This window comes from Mustelus asterias, chromosome X (assembly GCF_964213995.1).
Source record: "Mustelus asterias chromosome X, sMusAst1.hap1.1, whole genome shotgun sequence".
NCBI classification, from domain to species: Eukaryota; Metazoa; Chordata; class Chondrichthyes; order Carcharhiniformes; family Triakidae; genus Mustelus; species Mustelus asterias.
In genome coordinates, this window is record NC_135834.1 from 4,685,180 (window position 1) to 4,701,478 (window position 16,299).

General features: G+C 50.4%; 1 protein-coding gene across 1 annotated transcript in view; it reads left to right on the forward strand.

Moving 5' to 3' along the window:
* Window positions 1–16,299, forward strand: part of LOC144481891 (beta-1,4 N-acetylgalactosaminyltransferase 1-like) — an 84,725-nt gene that overhangs the window by 52,521 nt on the left and 15,905 nt on the right. The window contains exon 7 of the mRNA XM_078201053.1: window positions 8,943–9,130. Within this exon, the coding sequence (XP_078057179.1) occupies window positions 8,943–9,130 (188 nt within the window). The remainder of the gene's footprint in view (window positions 1–8,942; window positions 9,131–16,299) is intronic.

Sequence of the window (16,299 nt, forward strand, 5' to 3'; positions counted from 1 at the left end):
TACTGTGAAAATCCCCATTAAAGGGGACGTCGTGGCCATTGCAGGAAAAGTAGTCATAATGGTGCAATGGGCTTAGGTGGGCAACACAGCTGCACCCCCGCCACCCCCCCCGCCCCCCCGCCACCCCCCCCCCCCCCCCCCCCCCCCCCCGATGCCCTTGGTGCCGGCCAAATAGTTGAGGGTCTCTGCTGTAAGGCCTGCCCCCTAGGTGCCACCTTACTGGAGGAGGTTCTCCCCACCTGAGTCAATGTGGTCTACCCAGGTGGCATCAGGAGCTAGGCGGGCATTTCATCTTGGGTTCATCTAGCATGGCACAGCCCTGAAGTCAGAAATGCCTCACCCTTTGTGAACATAGATCATAGAATCCCTACAGTGCAGAAGGAGGCCAGTCGGCCCATCTAGTGTTCACCGATCGCAATCCCACCCAGGCCCTATCCCCGTCACCCCATGCATTTACCTGAGCTAGTCCCCCTGATATTAAGGGGCAATTTAGCGTGGCCAATCCACCTAACCTGCACATCTTTGGAGTGTGGGAGGAAACCGGAGCACCCGGGGGAAACCCACGCAGACACGGGGAGAACGTGCAGACTCTGCACAGACGGTGACCCAAGCCGGGAATCGAACCCGGGCCCCTGGCGCTGTGAGGCAGCAGTGCTAACCACTGTGCCACCGTGCCGCCCATCTTTCGGAGGAAACCGGAGCACCCGGAGGAAACCCATGCAGACACGGGGGAGAACGTGCAAACTCTGCACAGGCAGTCACCCAAGGTCAGAATCGAACCCGGGTCCCTGGCGCCGTGAGGCAATTGTGCTAACCACTGTGCCACCGTGGCAAAAGTGCCATTTGAACAGGACTCTTCGCATGCATTTATTGTCTCTCAACTCTTCCTGAAGGTTGAGGCAGTAGCCAGGAGGCAGCAGTCAATGAGCCAGGGCATCGGGGCCTAGGGCTAAGGCTTCTCAGCCGTGAGGGTGTCTCACAATGAGCATTCACCTTAATATAGGGCGGGGAAAATAGCATTGGTCCCTGCTGGATTACAGTGACTGAAAGATATCTGTGCTCAGGTATCACCTCAAGACGAAAGTGCCAACCCTTTCTTTGCAGGAAGGTCATGGGGACAAAAGATTGAACCAAGAAACAGTTGGCGTGCGGCCCCTTGCAAACGGAACAGTTGTCACTTCTCTGACACCTGTTGAAGACTGCGGGGTGGCCTGGCTGTGCGCTGGGACGATGGTAATCATCACCTCTGGGGCTGGGCTGTTCCAGATGTTTGGGGGTCATTGAGCAAGATCAGCCTCCGTGCTGGCCTGTCCTGTAGCGTGGTGAAGACCAGAATGGGCAAATGCATCCAGGATAATGCCTCTCCTTTTGCGACCTCGATTTGAAACAATAACCATGGAAAGGCCAGCAAGGCCCATCATGTCCCCCCAACCCAACCTGTCACAACACAATTTAAAGAAACCATCGCGCCCAATCCCTGGGCAGAGGCAAAGCAACCAAACAGCCCTAACATCGCAAAACACCTCTCTCAGTCACCAAAGAGAATCGGGTAGACTGCACAATAACATGGCAATTGGCCCCATTGGGCTACCTACCTTAATCAGGCCTACCACTTGCAGGAGACTGCTCCCCTTAGGCGCAGTGGTTAGCACTACTGCCTCGCAGCGCCAGGGACCTGGGTTCAATTCCCAGCTTGGGTCACTGTCTGTGCGGAGTCTGCACGTTCTCCCCGTGTCTGCGTGGGTTTCCTCCGGTTGCTCCGGTTTCCTTCCACAGTCCGAAAGATGTGTAGGTTAGGTGGATTGGCCATGCTAAATTGTCCCTTAGTGTCCAACGATGTGTAGGTTAGGTGGATTGGCCATGCTAAATTGTCCCTTAGTGTCCAACGATGTGTAGGTTAGGTGGATTGGCCATGCTAAATTGCCCCTTAGTGTCCAACGATGTGAAGGTTAGGTGGATTGGCCATGCTAAATTGTCCCTTAGTGTCCAACGATGTGTAGGTTAGGTGGATTGGCCATGCTAAATTGCCCCTTAGTGTCCAACGATGTGTAGGTTAGGTGGATTGGCCATGCTAAATTGCCCCTTAGTGTCCAACGATGTGTAGGTTAGGTGGATTGGCCATGTTAAATTGCCCCTTAGTGTCCAACGATGTGTAGGTTAGGTGGATTGGCCATGCTAAATTGCCCCTTAATGTCCAAAGATGTGTGTGTTAGGTGGATTGGCCATGCTAAATTGCCCCTGAGTGTCCAAAGATATGCAGGTTAGGTGGATCAGCCGGGCTAAATTGTCCCTTCGTGTCCAAAGATGTGCAGATTAGGTGAATTGGCCATGCTAAATTGCCCCTTAGTGTCCAAAGATGTGTGGGTTAGGTGGATTGGCCATGCTAAATTGCCCCTTAGTGTCCAAAGATGTGTTGGTTGGGGCATTAGTGGAATAAATACGTGGACTTCCGGGGATGGGGCCTGGGTCAGATGAGTCGGTGCAGACCCAATGGGCTGAATGGCCTCCTTCTGCACTGTAGGGATTCTGTGATCTATGACCCCCTCCCTGATGAATCGGTGTGAACGGGGTCACTTTTCCATCCTTAAGCAACGTCACGGAAAACGGATCGACTGGCTATTCTATTCAGTGGATGCTTTTATTGGGATCTTGCTGTGCGCAAATCTGCTGCCGCATTTGCCTACATAACACAACTGCGACTCTGCTGCAAAAGTGATCCACCGGATCGTCTTGCACCTTGTGACTTCTCGAGGGTGCCGTGTAAATGCAAGCTCTTCCCTTCGGGGTGGCATGGCGCAAAACCAGGATGGCGAGCTGTGCCACCTTCCCTGGCGTGCCCGAGGATACCAGGGCCAATCCGCAACCTGAGCTGCTTAGCAAAGCCGAGCCATCAGTCAGTGCGGCTATAAAGGACCTCGGCCTGACAACATCTGCAGTAGATATTTTAAAAACAGCTTGAGTCCTGTCTTGGTGAAGGGGGTGTAATAACTCCCCGCTGTCCTCAGTTCCTGCATCGCTCAGTCAATCGCTGGAAGTCTGAGTTCCTGTAAAAAATGTACTTCTTTCTCTCTGTTTTAATCTGAAGCCTTTTGACATACTTTCCAATTCTTGGTCTTTAGCCCTGTGGGTTGAGAGTTTATTTATTAGTGTCACAAGTAGGCTTACAGTAACGCTGCAATGAAGTTACTGTGAAAACCCCCAAGTTGCCTGTTCAGGTACACTGAGGGAGAATTTAGCACGGCCAATGCACTTAACCGGCACATCTTTCGGACTGTGGGAGGAAACCGGAGCACCCGGAGGAAACCCACGCAGACAACGTGCAGACTCCACACAGACAGTGACCCAAGCCGGGAATCGAACCCGGTTCCCTGGCGCTGTGAGGCAGCAGTGCTAACCACCATGCCGCCAGCTGTCCAAGTGCCCTTTTTTTTAATGCTCTGAGGCTTTTTACCTCTACCAGTCTTTCGGGCAGTGAATTCCACATTGCCACCACCCTCTGGGTGAAAAAGTTACTCCTCAACCCCCTTCCAAACCATCTGCCAATTGTTTGATGTGCAGGCCTGTGTCTCCACAGAATCCTGCGGTGCGGAAGGAGGCCGTTCAGCCCATCAAATCTGCACCCGACTCCCCGAAAGAGCATCTCACCCGGGTCCCTCGCGCCGTGAGGCAGCAGCGCTAACCACTGTGCCACCGTGCCGCGTGACTCTGTGAAGAATCGTGGGCCCTTCCCACTCTCTCCAGGCCCTTCATAATGTTCCTCAATTAGGCCTCAATGAAATCCCCCCCTCAGCCTCCTCCGTTCCATGGAAGAGATGTGAACATGTGACCGTGCATGCGCCTCAGTGTTGAGCAGCTACAGGGGCGTCACGGACAGGCGCAATCCTGCTCGCAACCAATGTCCACTTGCATGCATGTAAACACGCATGTGTACACACACACAGCCACACCCATGCACTCTCCTCAGAAGTCATGACATAGCTGTAAAGTGCGGAAACATATAAACTAGAAGCAGGAGGAGGCCATTCGGCCCTTCGAGCCTGCTCCACCATTCATTATGATCATGGCTGATCATCGAATTCAATATCCTGATCCCCCCCTTCCCCCTCGATCCCTTTAGCCCCAAGAGCGAAATCTAATTTCTTCCTGAAATCTCACAACGTTTTGGCCTCAACTACTTTCTTAGAATCTTAGAATCCCTACAGCACAGAAAGAGGCCATTTGGCCCATCGAGTCTGCACCGACCACAATCCCACCCAGGCCCTACCCCCACATATTTTACCCACTAATCCCTCTAACCTACGCATCCCAGGACACTAAGGGCAATTTTTAGCATGGCCAATCAACCTAACCCGCACATCTTTGGACTGTGGGAGGAAACCGGAGCACCCGGAGGAAACCCACGCAGACACGGGGAGAATGTGCAAACTCCACACAGACAGTGACCCAAGCTGGGAATCGAACCCAGGTCCCTGGAGCTGTGAAGCAGCAGTGCTAACCACTGTGCTACCGCGCCGCCCGCTGTGGGAGTGAATTCCACACATTCACCACCCTCTGGGTGAAGAAATTTCTCCTCACCTCAGTCCTAAAAGGTTTACCCCTTATCCTCAAACCATGACCCCTAGTTCTGGACTCCCCCACCATCAGGAACAATCTTTCTGAATCTACCCTGTCTAATCCTGTTAGAATTTTATAAGTTTCTATGAGATCCCCTCTCACTCTTCTAAACTCCAGTGAATATAATCTTAACCAACTTAGTCTCTCCTCATATGACAGACCTGCCATGCCAGGAATCAGCCTGATAAAAAGTCAAGGTTATACCCCCCCCCGGCAACCCTAGCCCAACACCAACTGTAACTTGTGGCTCCAACACCAGAAGGAACAGGAATAAAAGTTGCAATTTCCCCAACTACGCATGACTCACCACCCTCCCGCAGACGCTATTCAGCCACCAAGTCAGGGAATGCCTTCCCTAAGTTCGAATCACCAGGGGGCAGAATTTTACGGCACCTCCCGCCAGCGGAATTTTCCAGCCCCGCCGAAGCCAGTGGAAGTTTGAACGGCTCGCCATGTTTTCCGGCCTCCCCACCCTTGCCGTCAAAGTCCGTCGTGTCCGCAAACCAAAACATTTCCTTTTGTAGCCATGTTGAATGACAAGGTTCCGATTATATGTCTATATTGTGGACAGGGTTTTCTGTGCCCATGTGCCGTGTTTTCCATCGGCGGAGCTGGAAGATCCAGCCAATGGAAAGGGCTGGAAAATTCGACCCTCTATACCTTATAGCTGTGATGCCCCGTGCATCATGGTACAGACACTCCAAACCCACACTTTCAGTTGGGTAATCTCCTGAGAAAGGAGAAATAAAACATAAAAGGGCAAAATTTTCCGGCCGTTCACTCCAACGGGAGTTCTCCAGTCCCACCAGCATCCCCCGCCCGTTCAAAGACTATTTCATCGGGTGGATGGAGCTATTACAAGGGGGCATAACTATGGGGTTCGTGGTGGGAGATATAGGAAGGATATCAGAGGTAGGTTCTTTACGCAGAGAGTGGTTGGGGTGTGGAATGGACTGCCTGCAGTGATAGTGGAGTCAGACACTTTAGGAACATTTAAGCGGTTATTGGATAGGCACATGGAGCACACCAGGATGATAGGGAGTGGGATAGCTTGATCTTGGTTTCAGATAAAGCTCGGCACAACATCGTGGGCCGAAGGGCCTGTTCTGTGCTGTACTGTTCTATGTTCTATTAATGCCACGGGAGGCCATTCAACCCATTGTGACCGCAATGGCCACCAAAGACCCATCATCCTGCATGAACATGCTAATTAGGAGCAGGAGTCATAGAGGTTTACAGCATGGAAACAGGCCCTTCGGCCCAACTTGTCCATACTGCCCTTTTGTTTCTCATCCCTTAGCTAGTCCCAATTGCCCGCATTTGGCCCATATCCCTCTATACCCATCTTATCCATGTAATTGTCTAAATGCTTTTTAAAAGATAAAATTGTTTCCGCCTCTACTACTACCTCTGGCAGCTTGTTCCAGACACTCACCACCCTCTGTGTGAATCCATTGCCCCTCTGGACCCTTTTGTATCTCTCCCCTCTCACCTTAAACCTATGCCCTCTAGTTTTAGACTCCCCTACCTTTGGGAAAAGATATTGACTATCTAGCTGATCTGTGCCCCTCATTATTTTATAGACCTCTATAAGATCACCCCTCAGCCTCCTACGCTCCAGAGAAAAAAGTCCCAGTCTATCCAGCCTGTCCTTATAACTCAACCCATCAAGTCCCAGTAGCATCCTAGTAAATCTTTTCTGGAGTCCATTTGGCCCCTCTAACCTGTTCCAGCATTTGATAAGATTGTGCCTGATCTGATAGAACCCTCTACTCTACTTTCCTGTCTACCCGCCTTGACTCCATTATCAATCCAGAATCTGTCTAACTCATCCTTCAAAATATTCAGAGAGACAGCCTCCACCGCTCTCTGTGGAAGAGAATTCGACAGACGAACGACCCACTGAGAGAACAAAGTTGTCCTCATCAATGTCTTATTTTTAAACGGTGTCCCCCGAGTTCTAGTCTCTCCCACAAGGGGAAACATCGGGTGGGACTTTACGACCTCACTCACCTCAAAACCGGAAAATTCCGCCTGAGGTCAGCGGACCTTTCCATGGTCCGCCCCTCGCCCGCTCTGATTCCCGTGGCGGGTGGGATGGTAAAATTCCGGTCCTCCTCTCAGCATCCATCCTGTCAGACCGCCTCGAGATCTACCGGGTGGCGTTTTCCAGTGGCTCCCTGCCACGGGTGGCATTTTCCAGTCGCTCCCTGCCACGGGTGGCAGTGAGCGCAAGCGACGGGAAACCCCCGTTGACGGTGGCGAGATGGGGAGGCCCCACCGCCATCCAATGGCGGGCCGTCTCTGCTGCCGGTACGGGGCGGGGGAATCCAGCCCTATATGTCCCAGAAAGGCCACCTTTCATCCTTCTAAACTCCAATGGATACAGACCCAACCTGTCCAATCTTTCCTCATAGAATATCTGCCCATCCCACCCACCCACCGATCCCAGGAGTCAGTCGAGTGAACTTTCCCTGCACAACTTCCAATGCAATTATGTTTGTATTTGCATACTGGGGAACAGTTGAAAAATGTGGAAGAAAATGGCTGGGGAAAATGGATCGTGATTCCCGTTTCTGGCCCCACGCTAACATTTCGTAGCCCGTTACGCTACTCGAGCAGCAGGCCGGGAAAATCGCGCCTCACGTGCTAAACATTTGGCCACTCGCTTGACCTATCGAGATCCCTTTGCACATTCTTTGGGCTGAATTGGCGCAGACAGGGTTAACGGTATAAGCTTGTTTGACGGTTGGGGAGTTTTGTTCATCGCGAATACAGAAACGCGTCAACATTAATGGGATAGGGCGGCACGGTGGCACAGTGGTTAGCACCGCTGCCTCGTGGCGCCAGAGACCCGGGTTCAATTCCGGCCTCGGGTCACTGTCTGTCTGTGTCGAGTCCCCACACTCTCCCCGTGTCTGCGTGGGTTTCCTCCGGGAGGTTCCGGCTTCCTTCCACAGTCCAAAGATGTGTAGGTTAGGGGGATTGGCCGTGCAAAATTGCCCCTTAGGCTGGAATTTTATCGGCATGCCGTCCCTATTCCGGGGGCGGGCGAGGCTCGGAGAACGGCATTCTCCATTGGCCTCGGCTGGATCGTACGAACCTTGGGCGGACGTGCAGGTAAAACTTTGCCCTTAGTGTCCAAAGATGTGTGAGGTAGGTGGATTGGTCATGCTAAATTGCCCCTTAGCATCCAAAGATGTGTAGGTTAGGTGGATTGGCCATGCTAAATTGCCCCTTAGCATCCAAAGATGTGTAGGTTAGGTGGATTGGTCATGCTAAATTGCCCCTTAGCATCCAAAGATGTGTAGGTTAGGTGGATTGGCCATGCTAAATTGCCCCTTAGCATCCAAAGATGTGTGGGGTAAGTGGATTGGCCATGCTAAATTGCCCCTTAGTGTCCAAAGATGTGTGGGGTAGGTGGATTGGCCATGCTAATTTTGGGTGGCACGGTAGCACAGTGGTTAGCACTGCTGCTTCACAGTTCCAGGGTCCCGGGTTCGATTCCCGGCTTGGGTCACTGTCTGTGTGGAGTTTGCACATTCTCCTTGTGTCTGCGTGGGTTTCCTCCAGGTGCTCCGGTTTCCTCCCACAGTCCAAAGATGTGCGGGTTAGGTTGATTGGCCATGCTAAAATTGCCCCTTAGTGTCCTGGGATGCGTAGATTAGAGGGATTAGCGGGTACGATATGTAGGGATATGGGGGTAAGGCCTGGGTGGTATTTTGGTCGCTGCAGACTCGATGGGCCGAATGGCCTCTTTCTGTACTGTAGGGTTTCTATGATTTCTATGATTTCTAAATTGCCCCTTAGTGTCCAAAGATGTGTAGGTTAGGTGGATTGGCCATGCTAAATTGCCCCTTAGTGTCCAAAGATGTGCAGGTTAGGTGGATTGGCCATGCTAAATTGTCCCTTAGTGTCAAAAGATGTGCGGGTTAGGTGCTAAATTCTCCCTCAGTGTACCCGAACAGTGTGGCATTTTCACAGTAACTCCATTGCAGTGCTAATGTAAGCCTATTCGTGACACTAATAAATAAACTTTAAACAATGAAGAATATGTTGGTGTAAATTTCTGAATGATGTGTTTGTATCTTTAATGATTTGTATTAATTGTACATTCTGACAAATCGCCGCCAATCCAATAATGAACTGGACTATCTCCAAGCTGGGCTCAATTCGCAAGCAACCGTTTGCGCTGATTGCTGGGACGGTGCATGTCCTGGCGTACTCTGGGCAGCCAGGACTGGCAGACAAGTTGGCGCCGGGGGGGTTTGAAAGCTTACTCTTGTGCCCAGATGAAAGGTGGTCACGTGCTGTTCTCTGTGTTTTAGGCTATGACATCAGTGAGCTGGTAACTATAGCAACCAAAACGTTTCTCAGGTATGACAAGTTGAGACAACTGATATCGAGCGTTAGGAAGTATTACCCCTCGGTCACCATTGTAATCGCGGATGACAACAACGAGACTCAAAAGATTCAAGGAGCCTTCATTGAGCAGTATTTCATGCCATTCAAAAAGGTACATGTTTTTCATGAATGAGGAAGCAGAGGGTGGGGTGTCAGGGGAGGTTAGAACACGGTCTCTTCGTGTCCTCGGCTTCAATCTGTCCCGTGACTGACAAACAAGCCATCTACTACTTTTACTTATAGTTCCAAGAGTCTTAGGCCGACGCTTCCAACCACTTCCAAACTGCAATAGATGCTCACACGGGCTTGCCAACGCTGGTAGGATTTATTCCTATATAATTAAGAAAGCCCACCAACGCTTCTACTTTCTCAGAAGACTAAGGAAATTTGACATGTCCGCTACGACTCTCACCAACTTTTACAGATGCACCATAGAAAGCATTCTTTCTGGTTGTATCACAGCTTGGTATGGCTCCTGCTCTGCCCAAGACCACAAGGAACTACAAAGGGTTGTGAATGAAGCTCAGTCCATCACGCAAACCAGCCTCCCATCCATTGACTCTGTCTACACTTCCCGCTGGCTTGGGAAAGCAGCCAGCATAATTAAGGACCCCACGCACCCCAGACATAGGCTGGTATGTTATGACCTCACTTGGGCAAGGCTTGTAAAATCCCGCCCGAGGCCAACGGAGCTTACATTCTGCGCGCCGCGCCCTCCCCGATGATGTGGCGGTAAAATTCCGGACATTCTCTCTCCCACCTTCTTCCGTCGGGAAAAAGCTACAAAAGTCTGAGGTCACGTACCAACCGACTCAAGAACAGCTTCTTCCCTGCTGCCGTCAGACTTTTGAATGGACCTATCTCGTTCTAAGTCGATCTTTCTCTACACCTGAGCTCTGACTGTAGCACTACATTCTGCACCCTCTCCTTTCCTTCTCCCCTATCTACTCTACGAACGGTATGCTTTGTCTGTATAACACGCAAGAAACAATACTTTTCACTGCATCTCAATACATGTGACAATAATAAATCAAATATTAAGCTGATCTTTCTCTGCACCCTATCTGTAACTGTAACACTATATTCCGCACCCTCTCCTTTCCTTCTCCCCTATGTACTCTATGAACAGTATGCTTTGTCTGCATAGCGCGCAAGAAACAATACTTTTCACTGTGTCCGAATACACGTGACAATAATAAATCAAATCCTGGATGTATCACCGCATGATCCCGAAATTCCAACGGCCCTGTGCCAAGTTGTCCATCCTCATGACTCTCCATAGACTTTTCCTCACCCAATTGGATGACTTTTGATTGTTTGTCAAATGGCCTCGATACCGATCGCAGGTATTTTTTGATCGCGACTGGCCAAAGTCTTCGAAGAAAAAGGCAAAATACTGCAGATGCTGGAATCTGAAACAAAAACAGAAAATTCCGGGTAATCCCAACAGCTCTGACAGCATCTGTGGGGAGAGAATAGAACCAACTTTTTTGAATCGGGATGACCCTTCGCTGAAGAGAAAGAAAATCGGACAAAATTTACACTAGGAGGGTGGGCGGGGGGGGGCTGTAATTTGAAAAAAAGGGGGTGTAAATGGTGATGATAAAGGCTGAGAAAGGTGCTAATGGCGTCCATTAAGTAATCGGAATGTGTGAATGACTGAGCAAGGTATAGATTGTTAAGGGACTACCTGAGGAATGTCGCAGTTGGCCCTGGGGTGGTGGGGGGTTTGGAGGACAAGATGGAGAGCGGGATTTCAGAAATGGAAAAATAAAAATAAGGATATTTGGCATGTCCGCCAAGACTCTCGCCAACCAGATGCACCAGAGAAAGCAACCAACCCCAGGGCCGATTGTCACATTCCCCAAATTATCCCCTGACAACCTCAGCGTTTATTCTCCCATTCATGCATTCCGATCTCTTAATGGATGCTATTAGCACCATTCTCGGCCTTTATCATCACTATTTACATTCCCTCTGTCCAATTACAACCCCCACCCCATAGTATAAATCTTGCCCTATTTTCTTTGCCTCCAGCTCCGATGAAGAGTCATCCAGACTCGAAACGTTGGCTCATGTTGCAGCTTTATTGAACCTTAAGTTAGGCCGCACTTGGAATATAGTGTTCAATTCTGGTCGCCACACTGCCAGAAGGGTGTGGAGGCTTTGGAGAGGGTGCAGCAAAGATTTACCAGGATGTTGCCTGGTATGGAGGGCATTAGCTATGAGGAGAGGTTGGAGAAACTTGGTTTGTTCTCACTGGAACGATGGAGGTTGAGGGGAGACCTGATAGAAGTCTACAAGATTATGAGAGGCATGGACAGAGTGGAGAGTCAGAAGCTTTTTCCCCAGGGTGGAAGAGTCAATTACTAGGGCTCATCACAGGGTCAAATGTGACACCAAGATTGTGAACAGATTGGTTTAGTGTCAGACAGTCACCATGGAGAGGGATGGAGTCGGGAGTTTAAGGTGTGAGGGGCAAGGTTTAAAGGAGATGGAACATAGAAAAAATACAGCACAAACAGGCCCTTCGGCCCACAAGTTGTGCCGGTCATGTCCCTACCGACCTAGGCTTATATATAGGCTTGCCTATAACCCTCAATCCTATTAAGTCCCATGTACTCATCCAGAAGTCTCTTAAAAGACCCTATCGAGTTTGCCTCAACCACCACTGATGGCAGCCGATTCCACTCGCCCACCACCCTCTGTGTGAAAAACTTCCCCCGAACATCTCCCCTGTACCTACACCCCAGCACCTTAAACCTGTGTCCTCTCATAGCAGCCATTTCCACCCTGGGAAAAAGCCTCTGAGAGTCCACCCGATCTATGCCTCTCAACATCTTATATACCTCTATTAGGTCTCCTCTCATCCTACGTCTCTCCAAGGAGAAAAGACCGAGCTCCCTCAGCCTATCCTCATAAGGCATGCCACTCAATCCAGGCAACATCCTTGTAAATCTCCTCTGCACCCTTTCAATCTTTTCCACATCCTTCCTGTAATGAGGCGACCAGAACTGAGCACAGTACTCCAAGTGGGGTCTGACGAGGGTCTTATATAGCTGCATCAGTATCCCCGGACTCCTAAACTCAATCCCTCGATTGATAAAGGCCAGCACACCATACGCCTTCTTAACCACCTCCTCCACCTGCGGGGCTGATTTAAGAGTCCTATGGACCCGGACCCCAAGGTCCTTCTGATCCTCTACACTGCTAAGAGTCTTACCCTTGATATTATACTCCTTCATCCCATTTGACCTGCCAAAATGGACCACTACACATTTATCCGGGTTGAAGTCCATCTGCCACTTCTCCGCCCAGTCTTGCATCCTATCTATCTATATGATGTACGAGGCAAGTTTTTTACACAGAGGGTGGTGGGTGCCTGGAACTCGTTGCCGGGGGAGGTAGTGGAAGCAGATATGATAGTGACTTTTGAGGGATGTCTTGACAAATACATGAATGGGATGGGAATGGAGGGATATGGTCCCCGGAAGAGTTGGGGGTTTTAGTTCAGGGGGGCAGCATAATCGGTGCAGGCTTGGAGGGCCAAAAGGCCTGTTCCTGTGCTGTAATTTTCGTTGTTCTTTGTTCTATTCTCTCCCCACAGATGCTGTCAGACCCGCTGAGATTTTCCAGCAACCTTTGTTCTTGTTGTCATCCAAGAAATGATTTCTCAAAGCGTAACTTTTTTTCAATGTCCTTCTGATTTTTCTTCTGGGTTTTTACTCCGAGCGATGTCTTGGAGATTCAGCTCCAATTCCGGGAGACTCCAGAGGAGGAGTTGGCAACACAGCCACTCGAAAGTGGTGGGTTTGAGATTTGGAGATGTGGAGTTGGGGTATAGGAATGGTGCTGTGTGGCAGTTGGATGAAGACGTATTGAAGGGCAGTTTAAAGGGAGTTGAAATTACGCTGCACCTCAGCAGGGACTGCTTCAGAGGAACAGGAGGAGGCCACTCAGCCCCTCATGCCTGTTGCACCAATCAGTATAATCCTGGTTGATCTGTGGCCTAACTCACCTTGGCCCTATATCCCTCGATAATAACAACAATTTACTTGTATTTATATTAATCCTTTACGATATAAAAAGTGCTTCACAAGCACGTTATAAAACAAAATATGACACTGAAGCACCTATGGAGATATTAGGTCAGGTGACCAAAAGTTTGGTCAATGAGATGGGCTTTAAGGAGCATCTTAAAGGAGGAAAGTGAGGTAGAGAGGGGCGGAGAGGTTTAGGGAGGGAACTCCAGAGCTTGGGGCCCAGGCAGCTGAAGGCACGGCCGCCAATGGCGGAACGATTAAAATCATGGATGTTCAGGAGGCCAGAATTGGAGGAGTGTAGTGATCTCGGATGCTAGTCGGGGCTGGAGGAGGTTACAGAGATAGGGAGGGGGTGTAGGCGGCTGGAGGAGGTTACAGAGATAGGGAGGGGTGTGGGGGCTGGAGGAGGTTACAGAGATAGGGAGGGTTGTAGGGGCTGGAGGAGGTTATAGAGATAGGGAGGAATGTAGGGGCTGGAGGAGGTTACAGAGATAGGGAGGGTTGTAGGGGCTGGAGGAGGTTACAGAGATAGGGAGGGTTGTAGGGGCTGGAGGAGGTTATAGAGATAGGGAGGGTTGTAGGGGCTGGAGGAGGTTATAGAGATAGGGAGGAGTGTAGGGGCTGGAGGAGGTTACAGAGATAGGGAGGGTTGTAGGGGCTGGAGAAGGTTACAGAGATAGGGAGGGGGTGTAGGGGCTGGAGGAGGTTACAGAGATAGGGAGGAGTGTAGGGGGCTGGAGGAGTGGAGCGAGGTGGTGGGGAGGTGGAGCTGGGTGTGGTCAGTGTACACGAGAGAACTAACGCAGCGTTTTCAGATGATGTCACTGAGTGGGCAGCGTGGAGATGAGGAATAGGAGGGTGGGGCGGGGGGGTCCAGGAGAGATCCCGGGGGACACCAGAGGGAATGGTGCAGGAACAGGAAGAGAAGCCATTGCCGGTGATTTTCTGACTGCGATGAGATTGGTAAGAATGGAACCAGGGGAGAGCAGCCCCACCCAGCTGGACAACAGTGGAGAGGGTGCGGGAAGAGGATGGAGCGGTCAAACCGGGTCAAAGGCTGCAGACAGCTGAAGAAGGCCGAGGGGGAAGTTTATCTTTGTCCCGGTCACACTGGATTCCCCCGCATGGGTGCCGAGTGCGTGTTGCAGTCATCGCCATGGTGATGAGATGGCTGGTTGGGCCCAGTTGAACGGTGGGAGCGACATTCCTTGTTTTGAGTAGTCTGGAAGCGTTGGAAAACCTTGTCCAGGGATTCTTTTCCCGACAGCACTCTTAATTAGGAATTGAGAAATAGAAACAAAAAATGGGAACAGGAGGAGGCCATTCAGCCCTTCGAGCCTGCTCCGCCATTCATTTTGATCGTGACTGATCATCGAATTCAATATCCTGATTCCCCCCCTTCCCCCCCATATCCCTAGATCCCTTTTACCCCAAGAGCTATATCTAATTTCTTGTTGAAATCGCACAACGTTTTGGCCTCAACTACTTTCTGTGGGAGTGAATTCCACACATTCACCACCCTCTGGGTGAAGAAATTTCTCCTCACCTCAGTTCTGAAAGCCATGATGTGGAGATGCTGGCGTTGGACTGGGGTAGGCACAGTAAGTAGTCTCACAACACCAGCAGGTTTATTTGGTAGCACAAGCTAACTAACTGTCCTGGCTGGAGACAATACACATCTCTTTAACCTGTGCTTAACCCTCTCTCCACTCACATTGTCTGTACCTTTAAGACTTGATTACCTGTAAAGACTCGCATTCCAACCATTATCCTGTAATTGAGTCTGTGTATATATGCCCTGTTTGTGAACCCAACTCTCCACTCACCTGATGAAGGGACAACGCTCCGAAAGCTCGTGCTACCAAATAAACCTGTTGGACTTTAACCTGGTGTTGTGAGACTACTTACAGTTCTGAAAGGTTTCGCGCATGTTCTTAGACTATAACCACTGGTTCTAGGCTCCCCCACCATCGGGAACATCCCTCCTGCATTACCCTGTCCAGTCCTGTTAGAATTTTATTGGGTTCGATGAGATCCCCTCTCACTCTACATTAGTGAAAACAATCCTAACCTAGTCAATCTCTCCTCATACATCAGTCCCGCCATCCCCGGAATCAGCCTGGGAAACCTTCTCTGCACTCCCTCGAGAGCAAGAACATCCTTCCTCAGAAAAGGAGACCAAAACTGCACACAATACTCTCGGTGTGGTCTCACCAAGGCCCTGTATAATTGCAACAACACATCCCTGCTCCTGTACTCGAAACCTCTCGCAATGAAGGTCAACATACCATTTGCCTTCATTACCGCCTGCTGCACCTGCATGCTTACCTTCAGTGACAGTTGCACAAGGACACCCAGGTCCCGCTGCACACTCTCCCTCTCTCAACTTACACCCATTCTGATAATCTGCCTTCTGCTACCAAAGTGGAGAACCTCACATTTATCCACATTATACTGCGTCTGCCACACACTTGCCCACTCACTCAGCCTGTCCAAATCGCCCTGAAATCTGATGTGGCATCAGGAGGAGAAGATGAAGAGACAACATTGGAGTGGGCTGACTGATCGTAAAAGGCCGTGTGGAGCTAGACGGTAGCATGGCTTCTTTGATGTAGACGAGTTGGAGGCTTTGTTGCAGGAGATGTTCCTTAGAGGCCTTGTTTGGGGTTGATGACCACACCTCTAGTTTTAAAAAAAAAAGAAACCAGAAGGTTTCCAGCTGAGGCCAATTGCACCCAGCTGCAAATGAAGAAGATATTTGCTGGAATTGTGAGGAAGGTTAAGCCTCACTGTGGTCACGGTTCCTGTGGGGCCTATTAATCGGTCACAAGCCTAAATTGAGAACCCACTGGAAAGCACTGTTTCGAGAAAAAGGGCACACGGTTCTCTCATCTGTGCCAAAGCTAAATTGCTAGCAGATGTGGCACGAACCAATGACGACCCCCCCCCCCCCGACCCCTGACCCTCACTGGGCAAGGTCATTACAGTTGGCGGGAGAGCTGTGGTAACCGTCCTCAAAAATAGCTGTCCCTGTTCTACCACAGCTCTGTGTCGGCCTGTTCCATGAGGTGGTGTAGGGGGGACGGGGACAACGGCAGGGGAACGGCACTAAGCCACAATGCTTGTTTGGAGAGCAGGCACTATGGGCCGAAAGGCCTCCTTGTGCGCCGTAACAATTCTGCGGAGAAGAGACAGCCTTCTCTCATATCTGCTTTATACAGGAGGATTTTTAAAAATT